The sequence below is a fragment of the Nyctereutes procyonoides genome, unplaced genomic scaffold (assembly GCF_905146905.1).
Source record: "Nyctereutes procyonoides isolate TBG_1078 unplaced genomic scaffold, NYPRO_anot_genome, whole genome shotgun sequence".
Classification (NCBI taxonomy): Eukaryota; Metazoa; Chordata; class Mammalia; order Carnivora; family Canidae; genus Nyctereutes; species Nyctereutes procyonoides.
Window position 1 is genome coordinate 12238720 of NW_026575036.1, and position 23404 is coordinate 12262123.

Below are 23404 nucleotides of genomic sequence, written 5' to 3' on the forward strand. Positions count from 1 at the left end.
TTTAAAGCACTTCCAAGTATAGATAGGACCAGTCAATGATACATTTAATTTAGAGCTTTTTTTTAAGGGGCTGACATTTATTTCTTCTCCAAATATTACAGTAAAAATTATATGGGGTAGGATAATTTGGTCAATTTTCTTTTTAATGTAAAATTTAGAGTATGGCTGTTAGAAATTATTTGCTTGTACACACAGGGCACAAGAAATTGTTGCACATTATCTACTCACCCTACCCCTCGGCTAAGTCTGTAGCCTCAGGACTAGATACAAAATGGGCATAGAGTTGATTCTCAACCAGATAATATATTTCTAGAACATTAGTTAAGACATTATCCTCAGCCATAAATTCAGGATAGGGAGGTGGGGCAAACAGTATATAGGGAGCTGTGAGTATAGATACCTCACTTTGGCTGAAGAATTTGAGGGTCGGGGGAAACAGTCTACATCCATCCTATTGGTTTCTCTTGAAGGAAAAGGTACTGAGTTTGAAGGATTAAATGAAGATTTCTTTTTCTTATGGTTCTTTGTGGTGGAGGAGATTCTTCCATGGCCTTCAGTGATCTGAATGGGGTTAGCGAATGGGGTTATTGGAGCTGGAGCGGAGTCTAGTGGCCTGTTTGCAGTTGGCAGGGCTCCACTTAACCCTTTCAGGGACAAACTTCTAGTGCTTTTCATGAACTCTTAATAGTGAGGTTGGGAACAGGAAGGAGGCAGAAATGGCAGCTGTCTCCTTGGTACTCACTTAATTCTGAGAAGACTTGGAGTTCTCTGCTCAAGTTGGGGTTTTTTTTGAAGAGGAGTTTTCAGATTTCTGACAGCCTTACAAATGTTTCTTTTAATACTTAAAAAATGTTTTAATTTGAGGAGTTTACCACCTTCAAAAGTTATAAGAATATTGGGTGATTCCATAATAGCAAATAGCTCAGAGTATGTTATGTGTTAATTTGGAAAGAATGTGGCTGGCAGTCAGCACTTCTTTGAACCAGGGCATATTACTTATTAGCTGTATTCCTTGATTTTTCATAGAATGTTACATCTTCATATAAATCATAAATCTGAATTATATTACTATAAAACCTCTTCTAGCATATTTTATGCTAGAATAGAATAGTAGTAATTTTTTAAGAGAAAACAAGTAGTAACAGATATGGTTTCCATTCTAGGAACAGGAAATAAAGATAATAACAAAACAAAATTCCAGAATATATGAAGTCATTATTATTAAAAATCATGTATTACACGTGTATTTTATATTTTTATTTTATTTTAATAATTGGTGTTCCTTGTCATCCCCACAGGCATCTTACAAAGATAAATACAGTCTCTTCTCAACTCATTATTCTTAACCTCAGAAATGTGAAATGTTGATATGTTAGAGTTTAGGGATTAGATAGATAGAAAGCTGCAAAAAATGAGTTTCCTATATCTTTTTGGGAAAGAGTATCGCTTTATGTGTGAACTTTGCAAGGCAGATAAGTGTAAGCTATGTGGGTAGAGTTAGTGAGTCGTAGTGGAATAGTCACGTTAACAGTGTGTGGTCCTGAGACAGTTGGTGCAGGGGGATAGCAGTGCTGTAAGAGAGGTAAGTTGGAGGTGACATACAAAGTGCTGACAGGGACTCTCCATATTTCTGCAAATTCCCTTTCCCTAAAACAAAACAAAACAAAACTTTGTTTTGGGGTAGTATTTCTCAGATTTCAGAACTCACTTTTTCCTTTCAGAAAACTGAAGAATGGGAGAAAGATAAGACTGAAGCAGACATGGAAGAGTATATATGGGAAAATAGCTCCTCTGAAAAAAATATCCTACAAACACTTCTCCAAATGAAAGCTGCTGAGAAAAATCTGGAAGTAAATAAAGAAGAGCTCCTTGGTACAAAGGAAGTCGAAGATTACAAAAAGTCTGTTGTTAGCCTTAAGAACAAGGGGGACAATGAAAATACACTTTCTCAGTACAAAGAATCAGTGAAGAAACTATTAAATCTAATGTGATTTATGTAGAAAAATCTACTTGATGTATTAATTTTATGATATATCTGTGATCATTATCTCATTTGATATAAATTTGAAAATGCTAAAAAAAAACGACATCAGATTTTTTTATTTCAGACGTTGAATTTAGTGATTCATCAGTTACGTAAAAGACCCAGTGCTATTACATCAAGTGCCCTCCTTAATGCCCATCACCTGTTACCCCATCCCCCCACCCTACAGCAATCCTCAGTTTATTTCCTAGAATTCAGCGTCTCTTATGGTTTGCCACGCCTCAATTTTCACCTTATTTTAGTTTTCCTTTCCTTCCCCAATGTTCATCTGTTTTGTTTCTTAAATTCCACATGAGTGAAATCATATGGATTTGTCTTTTTCCAACTGACTTATTTCACTTAGCGTAATATCCTCTAGTTCCCATCTATGTTGTTGCAAATGGTAAGATTTCCTTCTTTTTGATGGCTGAGTAATATTTATATATGTGTGTGTGTGTGTGTGTGTGTGTATATTACATACATGTGCTATATATATATATCACATCTTTTTTATTCATTCATCTGTCAGTGGATTTCTGGGCTCCTTCTGAATTTTGACAATTGTGGACATTGCTGCTGTAAACATTGTGGTGCATGTGCCCATTTGAATCACCATTTTTATACCCTTTGGATATACCTAGTAATGCAATTGCTGGATCATAGGATAGCTCTATTTGTAACTTTTTTGAGGAACCTCCATACTGTTTTCCAGAGTGGTTGCACCAGTTTGCATTCCCACCAGCAGTGTAAGAGTGTTTCCCTTTCTTTGCATCCTTACCGACATCTATTGTTTCCTGAGTTGTTAACTTAGCCATTCTGCTAAGGCAGAATGAGGTAATATCTCATTGTGGTTTTGATTTGTATTTTCCTGATGCTAAGTGATGTTGAACATTTTTTTAATGTATCTGTTGGCCATTTGTATGTCTTTGGAGAAGTGTGTATTCATTTTTTTCTGCCCATTTCTTGACTGGATTTTTTTTGGGGGGTGGGGGGAGTATTGAGTTTGATAAGTTCTTTACAGATTTTGGATACTAGCCTTTATCTGATAACACATTTGCAAATATCTTCTCTCCCTCTGTAGGTTGCCTTTTAGTTTTGTCTACTATTTCCTTTGCTGTGCAAAAGCTTTTTATCTTGATGAAGTCCTAATAGTTCATTTTTACTTTTGTTTCTTTTTACTTTGGAGATTTGTCTAGCAAAAGATTGTTGTGGCTGAAGTCAGAGAGGTTTCTGACTGTATTTTCTAGGATTTTGATGGATTCTTGTCTCACATTTAGATCTTTCATCCATTTTGACTTTATTTTTTGTGTATGATATAAGTGGTCATTTCATTCTTTGCATGTCGCTGTCCACTTTTCCCAACACTATTTTTGAAGAGATTGCCTTTTTTCCAGTGGATATTCTTTCCTGCTTTGTTGAAGATTAGTTGCTCATAGAGTTGAGGGTCCATTTTTGTGTTCTCTATTCTGTTCCATTGGTCTGTGTGTCTGTTTTTTGTGCCAGTACCATACATACCGTACTGATGCTTACAGCTTTGTAATAGAGTTTGAAGTCTGGAATTGTGATGCCTCCAGCTTTGGTTTTCTTTTTCGAGATTGCTTTGGGTATTCGGGGTCATTTCTGGTTCTATGCAAATTTTAGGATTGTTTGTTCCACATCTATGAAAAATGTTGATGGTATTTTGATAGGGATGCATTGAATGTATAGATTGCTTTGGGTAGTATAGACATTTTAACAGTATTTGTTCTTCAATCCATGAGTATGGAATGTTTTTCCATTTCTTTGTCTTCCTCATTTCTTTTATAAGTGTTTAATCGTTTTCAGAGTACAAATCCTTTACCTCTTTGGTTAGGTTTATTCCTAGGTATCTTATGGTTCTGGGTGCAATTGTAAATGGGATGGATTCCTTGATTTCTCTTTCTTCGGCCTCATTGTGTATAGAAATGCAACTGATTTTTGTGCATTGATTTTATGTCCTGCCACTTTGCTGAATTCCTGTATGAGATTAGCAGTTTTGGGATGGAGTCTTTTGGGTTTCCCACCTAGAGAATCATGTTATCTGCAAAGAATGAGAATTTCACTTTTTTGCTGATTTGGATGCCTTTTATTTCTTTTTGTTGTCTGATTGCTGAGGCCAGGACTTCTAATACTATGTTGAACAGTAGTGGTGAGAGTGGACATCCCTATCATGTTCCTGACCTTAGAGGAAAAGCTCTGTTTTTCCCTTTTGAGGATTATATTTGCTGTCAGTTTCTTGCAAATGGCTTTTATGATATTGAGGTATGTTCCTCCTGTTCCTACACAACAGAGAGTTTTTATCAATGCTTTATTTTGTCAAATGCTTTTTCTACACCTATTGAGAATGTCATATGGTTCTTATCCTTTCTTTTATTAATGTGTATCACATTGGTTGATTTGTGGATGTTGAACCACCCTTCCAGCCCAGGAATAAATCCTACTTGGTCGTGGTGAATACTCCTTTTTAATATACCATTGGATCCTATTAGCTAGTGTTTTAGTGAGACTTTTTGCATTCATGTTCGTCAGGGATACTGGTCTGTAATTCTCCTTTTTGGTGGGGGCTTTGTCTGGTTTTGGGATCAAGGTCATGCTAGCCTCTAATGAGTTTGGAAGTGTTCCACCATCTGTTTCTAATTTTTGAAACAGCTTCAGAAGAATAGGTATTAATTCTTCTTCAAATGCTTGGTAGAATTCTGCTGGGAGGCCATTTTGCCCTCTACTCTTGTTTGTTGGGAGATTTTTGATTATTGCTTCAATTTCTTTGCTGGTTTGTGTTCAGGTTTTGTATTTGTTCCTGTTTCAGTTTTGGTTTTTAATATGTTTCTAGGAATGCATCTATTTCTTCCAGATTACTTACTTTGTTGGTATATAATTGCTCATAATATTCTCTTATAATTGTTTGTATTTCTTTGGTGTTGGTTGTAATCTCTCCTCTTTCATTCATGATTTTATGTGGGTCTTTTTGTTAAATCTAAGGGTTTATTGATCTTATTAATTCTTTCAGAGAACCAGCTCCTAGTTTCGTTGATGTGTTATACTCTTCTTTTGGTTTCTATTTCATTGTTTTCTAATCTTGATTCACTTCTGCTGAGTTTAGACTTTTATTTTTGGTTGTTTTTCCAGCTCCTTTAGGTATAAGGCTAGGTTGTGTATTATAGACTTTTCTTATTTCTTGAGAAAGGCTTTTATTGCTTATATACACTTTCCTCTTAGAAGCGACTTTGCTGCATCCCAAAGGTTCTGAACTGTCATGTTTTCATTTTCATTTGTTTCTATGTATTTTTTAAATTCTTTAATTTCCTGGTTGATCCATTATTTCTTTAGTAGAATGCTCTTTTTTTTCCATGTATTTGTTTTTTCAAAATTTTCTCTTGTGATTGAGTTCAAGTTTTAAAGCATTGTGATCTGAAAATATGCTTGATACGATCTCAGTCTTTCTGTACTGATTGAGACCTGATTTTGACCCACTATGTAATCTATTCTGGAGAATGTACCATGTGCACTCGAGAAGAATGTGTAATGGCCTATTTTATACTGAGATGTTGAATGTCTCCTATAATTTATTGAATACTGTACTGAAAGTGAAAGACAGAATGGTTGTATGGGTATGAAGTGGTTGTCAGTGTACTGGTTGTTTATTCTTGTGATCACATGGCTGAATAGGAGCTGTGGCTGCCACCGCCCAGCATCACAAAAACATATCATCTCATATCACTAGTCTGGGAAAAGATCAAAATTCAACATTTGAAGTGTGGTTTCCACAGAATGTGTTATTGCTTTCACAGCATTGTAAAATCGAAAAATCATAAGTTGAGTCATAAGTCGGGACCAGCTGTAATGATTTTGGTTATTTGGAGAGCTAGGCCCAGAACCCAGGCCCCTGAATATAGTTCAGTGCTTTTTTTACATAACTCTACCCAATGCATTTTTCATAGATGCCATTTCTGATTAGAAACAGCTCCTTGGAAGTATTTTCTAACCTGGAAAGTTTGTTCCATTCCTCTCTTTTGGGCTTACTTCAGCTCTGTTTAGCATCCTCCTTTCTGTTTTCTGGGGTCAGTTCTTCAAGCCCAAGCTTACAGAAAAGTGGGAATGGAGCTTAACTGGTATTGGTCTCTCTAGATCCCCAGTTTGAGCTTCTACAGCTCAGAAAAGAGATAAGGGATAAAAGGACCTAGAAATTAATTGGAGTAAACTATAAAATAAGAACTACTCTATGAAACATTCCATTCAATTTAGCTGTCAATTCAGTATTTTTAAATATATCTGTTACTTCTTACCATTTCCAAAGTTGTGATTAAGTTAAAATAGAGGAATTACTGAGTTTGTTGTTTGTCTGAGACTTATTTTGCCTAACAGAATTAGAGAACATAAATGAAAGCCAAAAAGAATTTCAAAACAATTATCCAAAGGATTTATATGAAATGAAGGTATGATATACTATTAACAAGGCCAGAAATCTATGTTGTTGAGGACAGTAAGATGAACTTAATTGCAAAAAGGAGAGATGAGTTGTAATCCAGTGTTTGGAAATAATAAATGAAAAGCAATGTTAGGTAACACAACTTTTAGGTCAGTTTAAAACATACTTTAAATATATTTAAATGGTATATTTCTTAGAGATTCATGGAGTTTAGAGAAATTCAGATGCAGAAACAGGATTGAAGAAGGAAACATTTTGAAAACAGGTTGAGGAGAAATGATCATTTAAGAACATGTAAAGAGGTGGTTGATTAGGGTAATCTGTCCTGTAGTAATAATACAGTGCAGATGAAAGCAGTAATGATATGTGATAAAGAATTTGACCTGGCCCAAAGAGACGTTTTGACCTTTGCCTGCAGCTTTTAGAAGGTCATCTATGTCATACCTTATAGGAGTATGTTTGTTTAGGGTGAGAGCCAGTCACAATGGATTTTAGAGTGGGGCTGGCCACACCTGACAGTCTCAGCCATGCCAGAAAACCAATGATTTAGTGAGGGGCATTGAGTCAGCTGGGATCAGTCCACCTGGCAGCAGAGATTAACCACCCAGGTAATCTCTGTAATACCCAGGTAATAGAGCCTCTATAAAAATTTTGAGCACTGAAGTTCAGGCAGGTTTCTCGGGTTGGCAAAACTCTAGGCATATTATACACTGGTACAGGAAAAGTAGCACATCTTGCTTCCAGGGGAAGAGGACACACACAACACAGAGAACCCTGTATGACTTCTTCCTACATGCTTCTTCCCTTGGCTGATTCTAATCCATATCCTTTCCCTGTAATAAACCATAACCGTGAGTATAACAACTTTCCTTGAGTGCTGTGAATCATTCTAGTCAATCAGTCAAACTTGAGGGATTCTTAAGCCAGATCTCCCCACTCCAGACTGATACTTGGTGTCTTGTAGAGCATTGTACCCTCTAGTCTTTGCAGTTTGGTTATCTCCAGGCAACTGACCTGAAGACAGGCTGTAACATAGACACCTAATGGCATAATCTTACAGTTGTAAGATTAATACAGAACTGCCTCAAATGGAAAGCAGTTACTGTTACTGTAATTTTAGCAATGATTAAACAGCACTGTTATTAGTCGGATCTTTGTCCTTTATTAATTGAGCCAATATGAACATAACAATGAACATAATCATATTTATCCTTACAACGAATCTCAGGGATATTTGCTGCATCAATATGCAGTTACTGCTGACTTCAAACTTTAAAGTTACATAACTCAGAGGTTGCTTGAACATGTAGGCAACTAAGAAATAGGACAAATCTGTTTCCTTAATTGTAGCATACTTCAGTTCTTATGTTGCATAGATTCTTCCCAACACTGGTAAGTATTTCATTATACTGGCCAGTTACAGACTTTTAAAAGAGGTCTGGCTAGTTACAGTGTTGGACAAATTTCAGTATCATGGTTACTTTGCAACTGAGTGTAACAATTGGTTACACTTGGCCTTGGTTTTTGACTGGGCCTTGAGAATCTTTGTTTCTTAGGAAAGTTTCAAATTCTATTCAGTTCTCTTTTGGTCCTTGGGGTTTCCAGGAAGGACATGGTTTCTAGGCCTGCAGTTTTTGCTTCCTGGCTGACTCTGGTCTGGTCATACCTACAGCCTAATAAATTTACTCAGTTTATCTGATGGTCTAAGGTAGTGGCTGAACAAGGGAAGGAATATGAGTTTATTTTCTTACAAAGGTAAATATGTTTTCTCAAATTATCATTTCTATAAAACTATCAATTTTAGGAAATGAGCAAATTCTGTGAAACACCAAGGGGAAAAAAAGAACTTTTAGTAGCCCTAGTTTTTTTGGGAAACCTTTAAATAACTTGTATATATTTTAAAGAAATCTTTTCAAAGATTGTATATACAAATAATTTTTAAAGACTGCTTGCTTCCTGAATTATTTATTTATAAGTTTAGGATAGTTTAAATCTTTATATCCTCCCTACATAGTATGGGCATGATATTTTATAATGACTAGCAAATAAGGATAAATTAATGAAATTTTTAAATTCAGACTTTCATTTGTGGCTAATATTCCACTGATAGAGATTTTGTATATTTTTTTTACAGAAATCGACTCTGCGCCCCCCCACCCCCCAAGAGAAAGAAACAGAAACACCTCTTAATCCACTGAACAATTTAATACAAGAGAAAACAGTACTATTTTATTACTCCTGTAATAGTATTTTTTTCTTATCTATTCTTCATGCTTATTAGCTATCTTTTAATATCTATTCTCACATTTCAAAAAGGTTTCAAGGATTAGATTAAGGGCCTAAAGTTTCAAATCATTGGAGACTTGAATTAAAGTGCCTGCACTTTGAGGGGGCTGTGTAGTTCTGGTTTAATATTGGGACAGAGCTGAAATACCTGCAGGTAATATTTGCACCTGGGAAAAGAATGCATACAAGTGAAGGATGTAAGCTAAAACTCCCAAGCTTTATTCAACAGAGATCAACACAAAACTCAGATTCCAGTACCAAAGTTATTTAAAGGCATGTCAGCTTTTAAAAATGAAGATAGTTTAGGATTAAGAAGAATTCATCAATTGAACATTAAAACTATAACAAAGCATTTGCACATAGGTTAGTAACTCTAATAATAATGCTCTTCTGTCCAAACCACTAAAAGAGTTTATTAACGTCCATGACAATAATTTGACCTTGACAGACAAATGATGTTACAGTATTTTCCTCTCTGTATCTTTTTTCCATGCTTTTTGGGAAAATGGAGGCCTTTAATCTAATAGTGATTTCAAGTATGAACTTTTGAACCAGATTACCTATTAAGTCCTGGCTTCACTATACAACCTGTGTGACTTTAGGCAGGATGTTTAGCCTCTCTTCCCATTTTCCTTATCTGTAAAATATAATAATACTATAATGGTTAATAAAAGTATGCTAACTCATAAAGTTATATCAATGAGTGAAGACATGTACAGCACATAGAAGCATATCTCTCTTGCAGTGCTCAATAACTAGGGGTCAGGATTTTGGATCTTTGGTACACTGCTCGAGAAAATGGAAGTAATAAAAAAAAAAGCAGTTAAGTTTATCAAGCATTGGCCTTTTTCAGAGATTGGTAGGAGTGAGCATCCTGTGCAATTTTTTTTTTACACACTGCCCTTGTCCTATAGAAAACTAAAAATGATACTCTTGAAAGCTTACAATCTCTCTGTAATTTTGGCTATTAAAAGTTCTCCTTTAGAATGTTAATTTTTTTAATTTGTCTGGATCCTGACTTTCTCTTTCCTGGTTTATACTGGCCTTGCTGCTTTCTGCAGCATCCAGATGCCAAGATGATTATACAACAGCAAAGAAAGATGACAGAGGTACAGAGGGCCACCGGAACCAGCCACATCTTTGATATCACAGATGTCCCATCAGGTGTCATGTCTTCATTCTCAGATGTGTGGTTTCTGCTGTTGGACCCCTTGGTTTTGTTTAGTAATTGCTTGCTACTGTTGAGTCGGGATGGAATAGGCCTATGAAAAAGTTTTGTGTCTATGGGAACAAAGAAAGGAGAAACAGTCTTGTTATCTGGATTGTTGATAAAATCAGTACTGTGTGACACCGTATTTATCTCTGTGGTAATGGAGTCATTTAGGGAAATGAATCTTGCCCAAGAACCTGTGGTTAATTCCTTGGAATACCTGCTATTGTTTGTGTTGACAACCAAATCTTGATGTGTGGTTAATGATGGCACCATTGACGGTAGCATTTGGTTTATCATGGTGGTTTGTTGTTTATCTAAATTCGTAGCTTTTAGAATCCTTAGTTTGTCCCATGGGCTAGATGAAGAACGAGTATTTAGGTATGTGGGAGGTGACTGTTCAAAAATCAGCAAATCTGGATCTATACCTGAAAGATAAATAAGACATCATCATTTTATTTTTTATTTCAAGGAGAGAACCTCAAAGCACAGTTTGGAGAAGTCTTGCGTTTGCCATTGAGTTAGTAAACTAAGTTTAAGTTCAAGTTCTATTACATTCCTCCTAAAGACTTATAAACATTTGAATTTATCTTAACTTTTGACAACGCTTCCCGTTATGAACAAATTTGGCTACATCATGGAGGAACCTTTGCATCTGCCAGGGTTTTTGGGTAACAATAGCCAAGTTAGTGCAAGAATTGAAAAAAAAAAAAACAAAAACCAAACCAACAACCATTTGAGATATAGAGCATTTTCAAACAAAGTTTTTAAAAATTGAGCCTGAGAAGTGTAACTGTATTCAAAATCATGAGCAAAGCCTTCTGTCTCCTCCCTTCCTGTTCCCTGAGGATCCTAACTTTGTCTTCGGTATTTTCTCTCTTGTAAAGGAACTCCTTTCCCTCTGACTTCAGACATGGCAAATATTGCTTCATCTATAAAGGGGGAAAAAAAAACTCAACAGCTTTCCAATCATCTCTCCTATCAGTTTCTGTCTCTCCCTCCCTCTCCCTCTCCCCCTCTAGACATACCAACATCCCTTTCTTTACTTTGTTGTTTACCTTTTGCCATCTTATTCCATCCTCACTATTCTGTCAGAATTATTCTTCTGAGGTAATCAGTAGTTTCCATATTTCCTGATCAGTTTCATTGCTTTGACTTTTATTCCCAATACTTCCATCCTTTCCTTTTTAAAAAAAAAATTATTTATTCATGATAGAGAGAGAGAGAGAGAGGCAGAGACACAGACAGAGGGAGAAGCAGGCTCCATGCAGGGAGCCCGATGTGGGACTCGATCCTGGGTCTCCAGGATCACACCCCAAGCTGAAGGTGGTGCTAAACCGCTGGGCCACCAGAGCTGCCCATGCCATCCTTTCCTTAAAATTCTCCTCCCAAGACTCCCAGGAGCAGAGACTCTCTTGGTACTTTACCTCAGCCTACCTGCTTCTCACTTTTTCTTTCTTTAGCTGGTTTTCTTCTTGGTCCTAACCAGTTGTGTGCTTTCCACAATCTCATCCTTTGTCTTCTGCTGAATTTTCTCTGCATCTCCCCCCTTCACCACATACAAGATTATCCTCGTCAACTGACCACTACGTCAGTGGCACCGAAATCCACATCACCAGTTATTTCCTTTTTCTTGGTCTCTGGTCTCATTTCTCTTATACTCTACTGAAGGTTCCCGCCTAGACATCTCAAGTCATCACTGAACATTCCCAAAGCCAGAATCCTTTGCCTGGCTCTTCTCTGTCTCTTTCAGTAACCTCATCAATCTTCCATCACCCATGCTGGAAGCTATCTGTACTGTGGTACAATTTTTGACTCCTCTCACTTCTTTTCCTACTAAGGTCCTATCCAGTTACCTCCCAATGTACTGATAATCATCCCTCCTCTTTGTTGGAGTTATGGTCCCCTACTCCAGATCTAATGCCTCCCTGACTAGATACTCTAATTTGCATCCTGCATATAATTTTCTTAAAGACCATCACACTCATCACTTTGATGATGGCATTTTCTCATTAAATACCTTTGCTGGTTCTCTATTGGTGACAAAGTCAAAACAAAACACTACTCTATCCAAAGCCCTTTGGTAATCTGGCCTACTCTATCTTACCCATATTTTCATTGCAACCCCAAATGTGCCCTATTTGTAGCCAGACCTGTTTTCATACCTTCCCATGATGTGATAAAGAACTCCTTATCTTGCCTCTGCCTGGCCTCTCCCACGAAGCTGCCTCTGAATTTAGTTTTCTTTTTTTTTAAAAAAAAAAAACTTTTATTTATTTATGATAGTCACAGAGAGAGAGAGAGAGAGGCAGAGACACAGGCAGAGGGAGAAGCAGGCTCCATGCACCGGGAGCCTGACGTGGGGTTCGATCCCGGGTCTCCAGGATCACGCCCCAGGCCAAAGGCAGGCGCCAAACCGCTGCGCCACCCAGGGATCCCTGAATTTAGTTTTCTTTAGTCTCCTCCTCTTTTGAGTGTTAGTTGAATACTTGAGGCAGTATCACACATTTTTAAAATTCACCTACACTTTTTATACTAATTGTGAGACTTGTCATATCAACTAGACGATAAGTAACTTGAGGGCAGAGATATGGCTGCCATCTTCTGCAGTGCTGCTCACAGCCTGCAGTATTATGTGTTCAGTAAGTACCAATTGATGACGAAATTTATCTCGTTTGTATATTGATGGCAAAGATCCATTCTCTCATATTTACCAGTTTGCACCCTGAGTTTACATACATAGGGAAGGGACTCTTAAATGTGTATTTTTCTAAAAGTATACTGGTTATCTTGGGACCATTGGTATGGCAATGTATTTTAGTAGGTGTATTTCATTGTCTTTGACATCCATCTTTGTCAAATCCTTGTATGTGGTGTCAATTGACCTCAAAACTGCCATTAAGCGTTTTCTTTATTTCTAGTAGCATCTTTAGCTACTGGAGTAGAAATGCCTATTTTGGTTTTTGCTGGGGGCTCCTGGAATAAAGATAATGCTTAAGCTCTTCTTCAGTCACATATGATTTGTTATCATCTGCAATGAACTCATCATTGCCAAGCAGGCCGAACTAACGGAAATATACTTTTGGTTGTTTGCCCTGGATGCCCGAAACTTTTCCAGATAGAAGGCACTGGAAAATGATGATTCAGGGATTCATACATGCCTATTGTCAGCCAGTTTCTAGGTTTTTATGTCTCTACTAGAACATTACCAACATTCTTCAAAATATGTGCAAAATACATAAATCATTACCTTCTGTTATGTTGTATAAAATGGCACTGGTTCCAGGCTCTAATATGCAGCTCTCCAATGTTGGGCAGTGAATGTGGAGGCAGTTGACATTGTCATGAATAGGATCATGGTAGAAGACAGCCACGTTACAGGAAACTGAAAGGAAAAGTGCATTTGTAGATGGTTTTGATTTCTATCAGCTTGATGAGTTCTGAGTAACTTAGATTTCTTTCAAGAACATTGGATTGGGATCCCTGGGTGGCGCAGCGGTTTGTCGCCTGCCTTTGGCTCGGGGCGCGATCCTGGAGACCCGGGATCGAATCCCACATCAGGCTCCCGGTGCATGGAGCCTGCTTCTCCCTCTGCCTGTGTCTCTGCCTCTCTCTCTCTCTCTCTGTGACTATCATAAGTAAATAAAAAAAAAAAAAAGAACATTGGATTAACAGCAGTATATTGCAGGGCTGTATTCAGACATTTTACAGAACATTATGAACTACAGTAAGTGTTTCTATGAATGTGGAAAATGCCTCTTTAAGAGAAACTATCCACTGATTTTCTTTAATGTTTCACATACTCCATTCTGCAGAGAATTACCTGGAATCATTTTCCAATCCCAGTATTTTATGTTTGTGAAAAATTCGTTTAGCTACAGAAGCCTCTGGGGATTTGTACATATCAGATTTCTAGTTCCAGGGCCCTCTCAGAATGCTAAGGTACTGGAGTTCACGAGAGAAATAACGAAAATAAAGTGACAGATGTTGTAACAAAAGAGGCAGTAATGGGAAAGCAAAAACGGCAATTACTGGGAGAGGCCCAGATGGTGGGAAGGCAGCAGGCCAGGTGAACACTACCCTGACCCTGATTGTAGGGGAGCACTAGCCCCATGTTGCAAATTGCACAGCCAATGAAGAGCTTATTCAGTGTCACTTAAAGAGGAAGAGAGTCTACTGACAAGGATGTTAACATTTGGAATTCTAATGGGTAGAGGTATATCACTTACTCATGCTGTCTCCCTTTTACCAAATAAGTTTGCTCCTTAAAATGTATCATGTTATTTCTGGAAAACCTGAAGTCCGATTTGTTGAGTGCCAGTCTTCAATCTGTCCTCTGTAAAGTGCAAAACAGATTTTCCTCCAACTTCAGTGCAGTAGGAACCATGTGCTAGGAAATATCCACTGGCCAAAGGTATCAACTTCTTTAATAAAACAAGATTACAGAGGGATAGCATACAATTACCAGACCTCAGAGTATGCCTACAGCTGTTGTGGAATTGCTGCTGGCCAGACCTGTGCTGCCTCTGTGTGAGGTTAACTGTGGGGTGCTGCATCTCCCCCATTACTTCTGGGACATCCCATGGTTCTGCATTCCTTACTTTTCCAGTAGAATAAAGAAGAGGGCAGAAGTCAATGAATAATATATTACTCAGACATTTTTAGATTACAGATGCATTCCCTGAAGACTGCTGTCAGGTTCAAGGGAAAGGGCTAAAAAACACTCAAATTTAGACATCTAAATTTTGTATAAGAAAGCAGTTGATGCTGTAGAGAACAGTTTTGAAAGATTTTTTTTTTATGTACCTCTTTGTGTACACTTTAGAGTTCTAGCTCTGAACAGGTTAACTATTGCAGGACTGTGACTTTTTAAAGTTCTGGCTTCCATCTAAAAAACAGACGTGTGTTCGTGCCCTTTCTTCTGGAGGAAGAAAACCACAATTTGGAAGCTACAGAGGCTCTAAAATCATGGAATTCTGCTGGATGCTTATAGTCCTCCGGAAGTCCAGAGGACAAACTTTCCTTGCAGTGGACAGTCAGGTAAGTTGGTGCCATGGGAAAATGCCGAAAAGTATCCCCCCTCACCCATCTTCCCTCAAGGCTTCTGGAACAGCTTATGAGAAGCATCTCTAAGGTGAAAATCTGGATTGGAAACTTTTTCAAAAAGATTTCCCTCTAATAAATCAATTGCCCCCCCCCTTGTGTGCCTGATTATTCTTGAGCGCTTAGCCTGGGACAGCTTCTCACACTGTGGTCAGTTTACACCCTCCAGTAGCTCCAGTCTGCATCCCAGAAATCTTACATGCATACTTGGATAGGAGGCACTGGCAATAAGTTCATATCAAACCATGGAAAGAAAGTGTGGAAGAATCAAGAGAATCATTTTAAAGTGTTGTGTTGCTTTTGCTGTTTCTTTCCAAGTAGCTCTAAAACCTTGGAAAAATGAAAAACAAATGAAAGAAGTCTCTAGACAATTCTGCAATAATGAAATGCTTTCCTAATTATAAACCTTAATCATATTACATGGATGATGTTTAACTCTGATTCTAGATTTCAGACAAAAAAATCAGAATATTTAAAATATATATTTCTTTTCTTTCTTCTTGCTATTTGCCATATATATCTACCTATGTCTTTCAAAACATCAATCACAGTCTAAATTCCTGTTCAATGCAACCCACATTTGCTCAACACAAGCAAGCACATTTCAAAAATTTGAAATACCAGTATCACCAAAAGAACATTGGAAAGGAAATTACTATATTTTTGAAATCATATATGCCGTATTTGCGGGCTATGGAAATATTTAGTTAACCCTTGAGGAAATATTTTTATTTAGCACTTTAGTGAAGAAAAGAAGATTTTCTGTCACCTGTAGGTTTCATGGTATTGTGGGTCATTCATTACCAGATTTGTAAACTGAGCCAGTACTGACCCAGACGGTAAAGTCAGTTTCAATCTCTCTCCCACTCTCTCCCATCCCCATGTCTCTCCCTCATCTTCCCTAGTCCTGTTCATCTGTTCGTTCACTGGAACCTCTGCTTAGGTTTCCTTACTTAGGTCTTCATTTTACCAGTTTCTCCTGATTTTTGCATGGGCGTATCATTAATACTTACCATCCTTCCTAAGGCAGCAGCTCCTGCTGCATTTCTGGCCAGTGCTTTCAGAGTAATATTTCAGGAACTGAGCTCCCAGCTTCTGAGACTCCTCCAGGTCAATCAAGAGACCTGGAAAGCGACGGATCCAACAGTCTCTGTAAAAAATGGTGGGTGAGCAGAGAGAGTCTGAGGTCCACGCCATGCTTAGGAGCAGTACCAAGGATGTTGCCACCACTGCCACATGCATTTCCCTGGTATAAAGATTGGGTAAGAAGTCTGAGTTCCAGATAGATGCCGGAGCTGACCATCAGGGTTTGGGACAGTTTCTGGAACTTCGAGGCTGTTGGCTAAGGGACTGTCCTGGAGGGTCACCTTCTAGAAAAATGAAGCCATTCTTTGCATATTGATTTTTCTTTTATTTCTTCCCAGCTGAGCCCTTGGTGAACATTTGACTTTCTGACGTTAATTTTGAACATTTTCCAGGCCATTTCGATACTCTGTCCCTTAGTCTCTTGAAGACGTGGATTCTCTCTTCTGCTTTTCTTCTTTTACTGAACGTGAATAGTCACAGACACCTCTTACTAAGTAAAATAAAGACAAATGGAAACCCTAGCCAAGAGTCTTTCTGAGGAAAACAATAATTTAGTCACTTGACGTCAGATAAAGTAAGGATCCATTTCACCACAAACAAGACATGGTTTTGTAAGGGGACTGCTGTATGGTCTTAAAGGAACCTGTGACTGCAGATTTTTTTTTTCAATCTTTTTTTTTTTTTTCCTGTGAATTCAGGTTCACCAGAAAACCAGTTTGTGCACTGGTTTAAATGTTTTGTTTTTACTAACAAAACAAAACAAAAACCTTGAAAGTGAATGAAAACCGAAAATGAAAAAAAATTAAATTTTAATTTTTCAGTGATTTTGAAAACATTGAATGTGGATATGTGGATCCTAGTCATTTCTGGGAGCCAGGCATATTTTCCCCCTAAAAAAGGCCAGCCACAATCTTTCTTTAAAAAACGTAAATGAAAAGCATTACAGCTGAAAATTGTGAAGAAGTTCAAAACGGGGGCTATCTAATCTATTTTTTGATATTCAAGTTTGCAAGTTATAAAGGATACTTCCTTGTGAAGCATATACATAATGGCATAGTATCTCTGGAGCAGATATAGTTGCTAAGAAATGTGTATTAGGGAAATGATGAAATGGTTTTAAGTTTCTAAACATTAACAAAATTTCAATTGCAATGCCAAAATATTTGAAAAGATACTAAAGGCAGCAAAAATGGTTTCTCATTTTTATGAAGATTATAGTTTCTATATCCCATGATGATGTCCAAGATGACAAATTAGCTCAAAGCATGAAACTTGCTGTTTTTTGTATCCATTTTTATACCAAGCATGAGTGAAAATCATGCTTTTCACATATAATGCTCATTTAAAAAAAAAAGATGAAGCTTTTTCTATCCTGTGATCTGGATTTCTTTCATACCTTTAACACAATGATTCATTCACTTACTTGACACAAAGATGTTAATATTCTTTGATTTTTCATCTCTACCTGTTTTGTAATAATAGCCTAGCACATATCCTTTGATTTTTAAAAACATATAACTTAATAAGAAAATATTCAAGAGGCTGAATAACTTAAAACAAAACATTTCACTTTCTCCTAAATAAACATTATAACAGATTAACTCCTAACCTTGCGTAATCCATATAAAATACACTAAAAATGATAAATACGTTATCCTATTGAACTTCTCATAGAAAGCAAGTTTCAGTTGCTTACCTGCAAATAATCAGACTGTTCTATCTGTTCCAAGGGGAAAGGGAAGAGAGGTTTCCTAATGGCAAAGCATGAGACAGGTGAGGAACAAAAGATTACTCCCTGTACTCCATGAGGTTCCACAGATACTTCGATTAGTTCATGCCCTGGGGACATAAACCGGATAGTCAGCTTTCTAACCTTCTAACCTCCATGTCTTTCAGTCCCATTAAATGCATTTTCTTTCCTGTGATATATAATTCCTTGAAGTTCTCATGTATACTGCAGGGATAATGGTGCAATCCACAGTTGCTTAATCCTTTTGCTGTCAAATGATGTTCAAGTAAAGATCAAAGTTGCATTTTAAAGAATCTCCAAGTTCCGACATAAAAGCATGCTTTAAAATTTTAAGAACATTGTGTGTGTGTGTGATTGCATAAACATTCAGTCTGGAAACCAGGAACTCGGAGCCAAGTATTTTAAAAAGGAGAGATAGAAACTGGACTGCAGGGACAGAAGGAAGAATCCACAATGGGCTGAGATATGTGGCCCAGAATCTAGTCTCAAAAAAGTGTCCATGTGAGATGAAGTTGCAGAAACCAGAAAGCAGTTGTGGGTAAAACATTGCTCTATAGCCTTTGTATAAATTTTATCAAATACTCAGAACCATTACACTATTGCAATGCAGTGATATATTGTACTTATTTCCAACTGGGTGCTCTTGAGAGGGGTTCAAAACTGGATTTTTACCTTAAAAACCTCTCATCTCATCCAAGAGCCTGATTCAATTGCTCTAGTGTGGGAACCAGATTTTTTTTTTTTAAGATTTTATTTATTTATGAGAGAGACAGAGAGGGAGGCAGAGACACAGGCCGGGGATCACAACCTAAGCCAAAGACAGATGCTCAACAACTGAGCCACCCTGGTACCCCGGGGAACCAGAATTCTTATAAATATCCCAGGTGATTTCCTAAGATGTTTGAAAAACATGGACATGACACTGAAAAAAAAAAAAAAAGTTTTCAATACATGAAGATGCTCAATCTGAATTAAATATGAGCCATTTTTATTTATATTTTTAAAGATTTAATTTTTTGAGAGAGCACACGTGTGTGCAAGGGGCGGGGCAGAGGGAAGGGAGAGGCAGAGAGAGAGGGAAAGGAAAAACAGACTCTCACCTGAGCGGAGAGCCCGACTTGAAGGGCGGTGGGTGGGTGGGTGGCTCAATCTTCTGTCACTACCCAGAGATCTTGACCTGAGCCAAGATGTTCAATGAACTGAGCCACCCAGGTGCCCCTGAGCCATTTTTAAACAACTGTGCTATTTTAAACTCATTTAAATTGCCCCATATGCTTTAATGAAAGGAAAATAGTTTTGTTTGTTAAAAAGAAAAAAATACATTTTTCTTAAAATGTTTTGTTTTGTATTAAATTGATACATATTTCACTTTAAAAACCCAAACTGCACAGAAAAGTACAAAAATAAATAAAAACTACAGTCCTACAAGTCTTAACACTTTGGTTATCATCCTTTAAACATCTCTATAAGAAATAGACACATGTATACAATTTTACGTAAATAGATTGATACTGTTCCAGAAACTGTTTTTTAAAGATTTATTTATTTAATTTAAGGAGAGAGGGGGGCGCCTGGGTGGCTCAGTTGGTTAACTGTCTACTTTCAGATCAGGTCATGATCCCAGGGTCCTGGGATCGAGTGTTGCATGGGGTTCCTTGCTCAGTGGACAGTCAGCCTCTCCCTCCCTCCCTTCCCCCCCCACCCCCCGCTCGCTCGTGCTCTCTCAAATAAATAAAATCTTAAAAAAGAGAGAGAGAGAGCATAAGTGGGAGGGGTAGAGAGAGATGGGGAGACAGAACATTAAACCGACTCCACACTGAGCAGGGAACCCACCAGGACTTGACCCAGGACCCTGAGATCACTACTTGAGCTGAAACCAACGGTTTGGTGCTTAAGCGACTGTGCCACCCAGGTGCCCCTCCAGAAACCATTTTTTAAAAATTTAGTTTAAAATTCTATTTTTCAGGGTTTCTTTTTTTTTTTTTTAAGATTTTATTTATTTATTCAAGAGAGACACAGAAAGAGAGAGGCAGAGATATAGGCAGAGGGAGAAGCAGGCCCCAAGGCCCCAGGAACCCGATGTGGGACTCGACCCTGGGACTCCAGGATCACACCCTGGGCTGAAGGCAAAGGCGCTCAACCGCTGAGCCACCCAGGCATCCCTTTTCAGGGTTTCTAAAGAAAGATGTACATGTATCTCCAAAGTTAATGGCTCTACAGTATTTCATTCCACACAAGTACCAAAATTTACTCTGCACTTTAGCTTCCTCAGCTGTAAAACAGAATAAAAAAGTAATATTGTAATCCATGAAAAGCACTGACAACAGTGCCTGGCATATAATAAACATTCAATAAATGTAAGCTACTATTACTATTATACATTATATTTTCCATTTTTTTATGATTAAAAGGCAACACTGTGATAACCATCTTGTACCTTGATTTTTTTTTTTTCATTCCCAGGGAAAGGTGTATTTTCCATAAATTCTTAAAGAAACAGCCCATATCTGACCCTTACTATAGTTCTTTTGTAAAAAGATCATAATATAAAGTGTCTGAAGTGAGTCATAGTACCACAAAGGCCAGTCTTTATTATTCATTGATCAGTCAATGACAGATTTATATTATACCACCAGTTATATGTAAGCAGTATTTTCATGAGGCTTAGAAGTAATATTTTAGGTCTTTTGTAAATGAGTTTATATTGCTTTGACTTTGCATTTCTAGCTGAACAGAAAGCTTACTGTGTGTTATAAAAATGATTTGATCTTTTAAGATACTTCCAGTCCTAAATGACGTTATTACCCTATCAGGGCCAAAAAGCTTACAAGTTCAGTGCCCAGTATTGTCAGACTAACACCCCAGATGCCCTGCCCAAGCTAATCTTACTCTGATATTACTGTGTGTGATTTGCCTTTCTAATGTGCATCATTCTTTGAGCGTGATTTTTTGGGTCTGTTTTTAAAAGGCAAGAAAATACCAGTCTGAGGCATATCTGTGACTTTTGGAAACAAAAGCATCCATTGGTGAAAGACTCTAAAAGGACAGAGAAGAGACTAAGAGCCTGTTCTTCTTGGCTGACCCACTGAATCTGGCATTGTCGCTGACGGAGGCACAAATAAATCCCAACTCCAAGCCTCTTTGATAGAGGGTGTGCCTCCCCACAAAATTCCCCAGCTCAAGGTCTAATACTGGAGATTGCACTTTCCTTACCCAAAGAGGTTGCTAAATTCATGGTCACTCATCCTCTAAAAACCATAGAATGTCTTAGAATGCACCCTTACTGTGTGAAGTTGGCTGAGAATGGAGTTTTACCAGTAATGATTTAAAGGCCAACCAAGTGAAACAAGGTGAAAGGCCAGAAGTTTTTCGCAGAATTTAAAAAAAGAAAAAAAAAAAAAGATGAATGAGGCAAGTTGTGGATCCATCTTTGTCTCCTTCACTTTTCCCAGGGAGGCCAGAATCTACTAGAATTTTTTTCAATGTCCTTCAAATTTCAGTTCCTTATTCATGGTGCATGATGAAGAAAATAATGGAAGACAACACCTCACTACCAGGTAGCTAAGTTACATAGTGAGAAGCACAAATTAACCAAAATGGTGCCGAAAGGATTTCTTTCTTCTCTGATTTTTAGCTCTTCCCGCTTCCTAATGTAGACTGTTGATCTCCATTGTAGGAGGAGGTATTTTGTTTAGTTTCAAAAAAGCGGAAATGTATTTATGAAGAAGGTGTCATTTAACAACTGGACTTGTCATTCAAGAAGACAGTTGAAACTCGTAATAATAAAAACAGAGGGCAGCCCGGGGTGGGGGGGGGTAGGGGGGGGCTCAGCGGGTTAGCGCGCGCCTTGGCCCAGGGCCTGATCCCGGAGTCCTGGGGTCAAGTCCCACATCGGGCTCCCTGCATGGAGCCTGCTTCTCCCTCTGCCTGAGTCTCTACCTCTCTCTGTTTTTCACGAATAAATAAATAAAATTTTTTAAAAAAAATAGTAAAAACAGAGCCCAAACACATCTTCTTCCCAAGTTGAGGACTATTATAGTAGAATCTCGGTCTGGGAAATTTTTCAAAGGTTCTTTTTTTTTTTTTTTTTTTTTTTTGTGGGTAAAAGTGCCTGCTCCCTCCTAATCCTTATCCCTCTGCATCAACCCAGCTAAACTAAGAGTATCCCTCTCCCCCCTTCTAAGATCAATTCGTATCTCATGGGCAACACGAAGTCCGTATTATTCGGCGTGAGCTTTCCATGCATTTCTTTGCGATGTTCAGTGAGAGAAGACCGGGAATGAGTGGTCCCCCCCTCTAAGTCGTCCTCAGATGGGCGGGGGCGTGGGCAGGGGAACTAGGAGGGTGACCAGAAAGCCACCTCCGTAGGCCAATAGGACCGAAAGCGGCCAGACCTTTCCCCACCAAGGATCACGCTCTGTCCTGTCCAGCCCGACCCAACTGAAAAGGGAAAAGCAAAGGCTGTTAGAGGACAGTGAAGGGCAGCCCCGGTGGCTCGGCGGTTCAGCGCCTGCCTTCGGCCCAGGGCGCGATCCCGGGGTCCCGGGATCGAGTCCCGTGTTGGGCTCCGTGCATGGGGCCTGCTTCTCCCTCCGCCTGGGTCTCTGCCTCTCTCTCTCTCTCCCTATGTCTGTCATGAATAAGTAAATACAGTCCTTACACACACACACACACACACCCGGATAGTGTAAAGGAAGCCACGCGGCCTAACTTTAATTGAACTGGATTAACGGGCCCCAGCAGCAGCCGCGAGCTTGCCGACGAGCCCCCCCGCCTCCCGGCCCTTGGCGGCGGCGGCCCGGTGCGCCCCGTGAGCCCCGCGGGGCCTGCTGCCGTCTGCCCGGGCCTCCTTTCCGCAAGATGGCTCCTCCGCGATGACCCCCGCGGGGCGTCTGCGCCGCGGCCACCTGCGTGCGCCACCTCCCGGGACCCTCGGCCGGATTGGGCTAGACGCGCGGTCCCAGCCGTGATGTCATCTTGACGCCCGGGACCCCGGGCTCCCTTCGTCCCGGCGCCCCCACGCCCGTTCCCTGGGCTCCCCCTTCCCGCCCGTGCAGCAGCGTGGACGACCGAGCGCCCGCGCTGCCTGTCGCCTCGCGCAGAGCCGCGGCGCGCGGGGAGGCTGCGGGGGCGGCGGCGGGCGGCGGCGGGCGGGGCGGGCGGCGGCGGGCTCCTGCGGGCGGAAGTGGGCGGCGAGGCGTGGGAGGAGGCCGCGGGCTGGGGGCTGGGCAGCCCCGGGCGGCCGCCGCGGCCCGCAGCCCCCGGCCGAGCTCGGCGGCCGCCTCCCCGCGCCCGCGCGCGCCCGCCCGCGCCCGCCCGCGCCCGCCCGGCCTTCCGTGGCGCGGGGGCGGAGCAGACGCGCAGGGCCGGCGCCGCGGCGGAGCGAGGCTGAGCCGCCGCCCCCGGGCCCGGGAGGAGGGGCTGCCTCGGGGGCGCCGCCGCGACCCACGCCGGCCGGGCGGAGGCGGAGGCGGAGGCGGGCGCGGGCGGCGGCCCGTCGCC

General features: G+C 39.7%; 2 protein-coding genes across 4 annotated transcripts in view; one reads left to right on the forward strand and one right to left on the reverse strand.

Moving 5' to 3' along the window:
* The window catches only part of MRPS35 (mitochondrial ribosomal protein S35), a 45810-nt gene extending 40154 nt beyond the window's left edge, over positions 1–5656 (forward strand). For both annotated transcript variants that reach the window (XM_055318793.1, XM_055318794.1), the window contains exon 8: positions 1722–5656. In XM_055318793.1, the coding sequence (XP_055174768.1) occupies positions 1722–1991 (270 nt within the window). In that variant the 3' untranslated portion in view covers positions 1992–5656. The remainder of the gene's footprint in view (positions 1–1721) is intronic.
* Positions 5657–8642: 2986 nt separating this feature from the next.
* MANSC4 (MANSC domain containing 4) lies at positions 8643–18745 on the reverse strand. Of its 2 annotated transcripts, XM_055318974.1 has the most exons (4): positions 16080–18745; positions 13214–13348; positions 10184–10391; positions 9958–10034 (listed from the first exon to the last, which is right to left on the reverse strand). In XM_055318974.1, the coding sequence occupies exons 1-4, from the start codon at positions 16306–16308 to the stop codon at positions 10016–10018; spliced, it is 591 nt and encodes a 196-aa protein (XP_055174949.1). In that variant the 5' UTR covers positions 16309–18745; the 3' UTR covers positions 9958–10015. The 2 variants fall into 2 exon arrangements, with proteins under 2 accessions (XP_055174948.1, XP_055174949.1); XM_055318973.1 differs by having other exon boundaries at positions 8643–10391.
* Positions 18746–23404: the final 4659 nt, after the last annotated feature.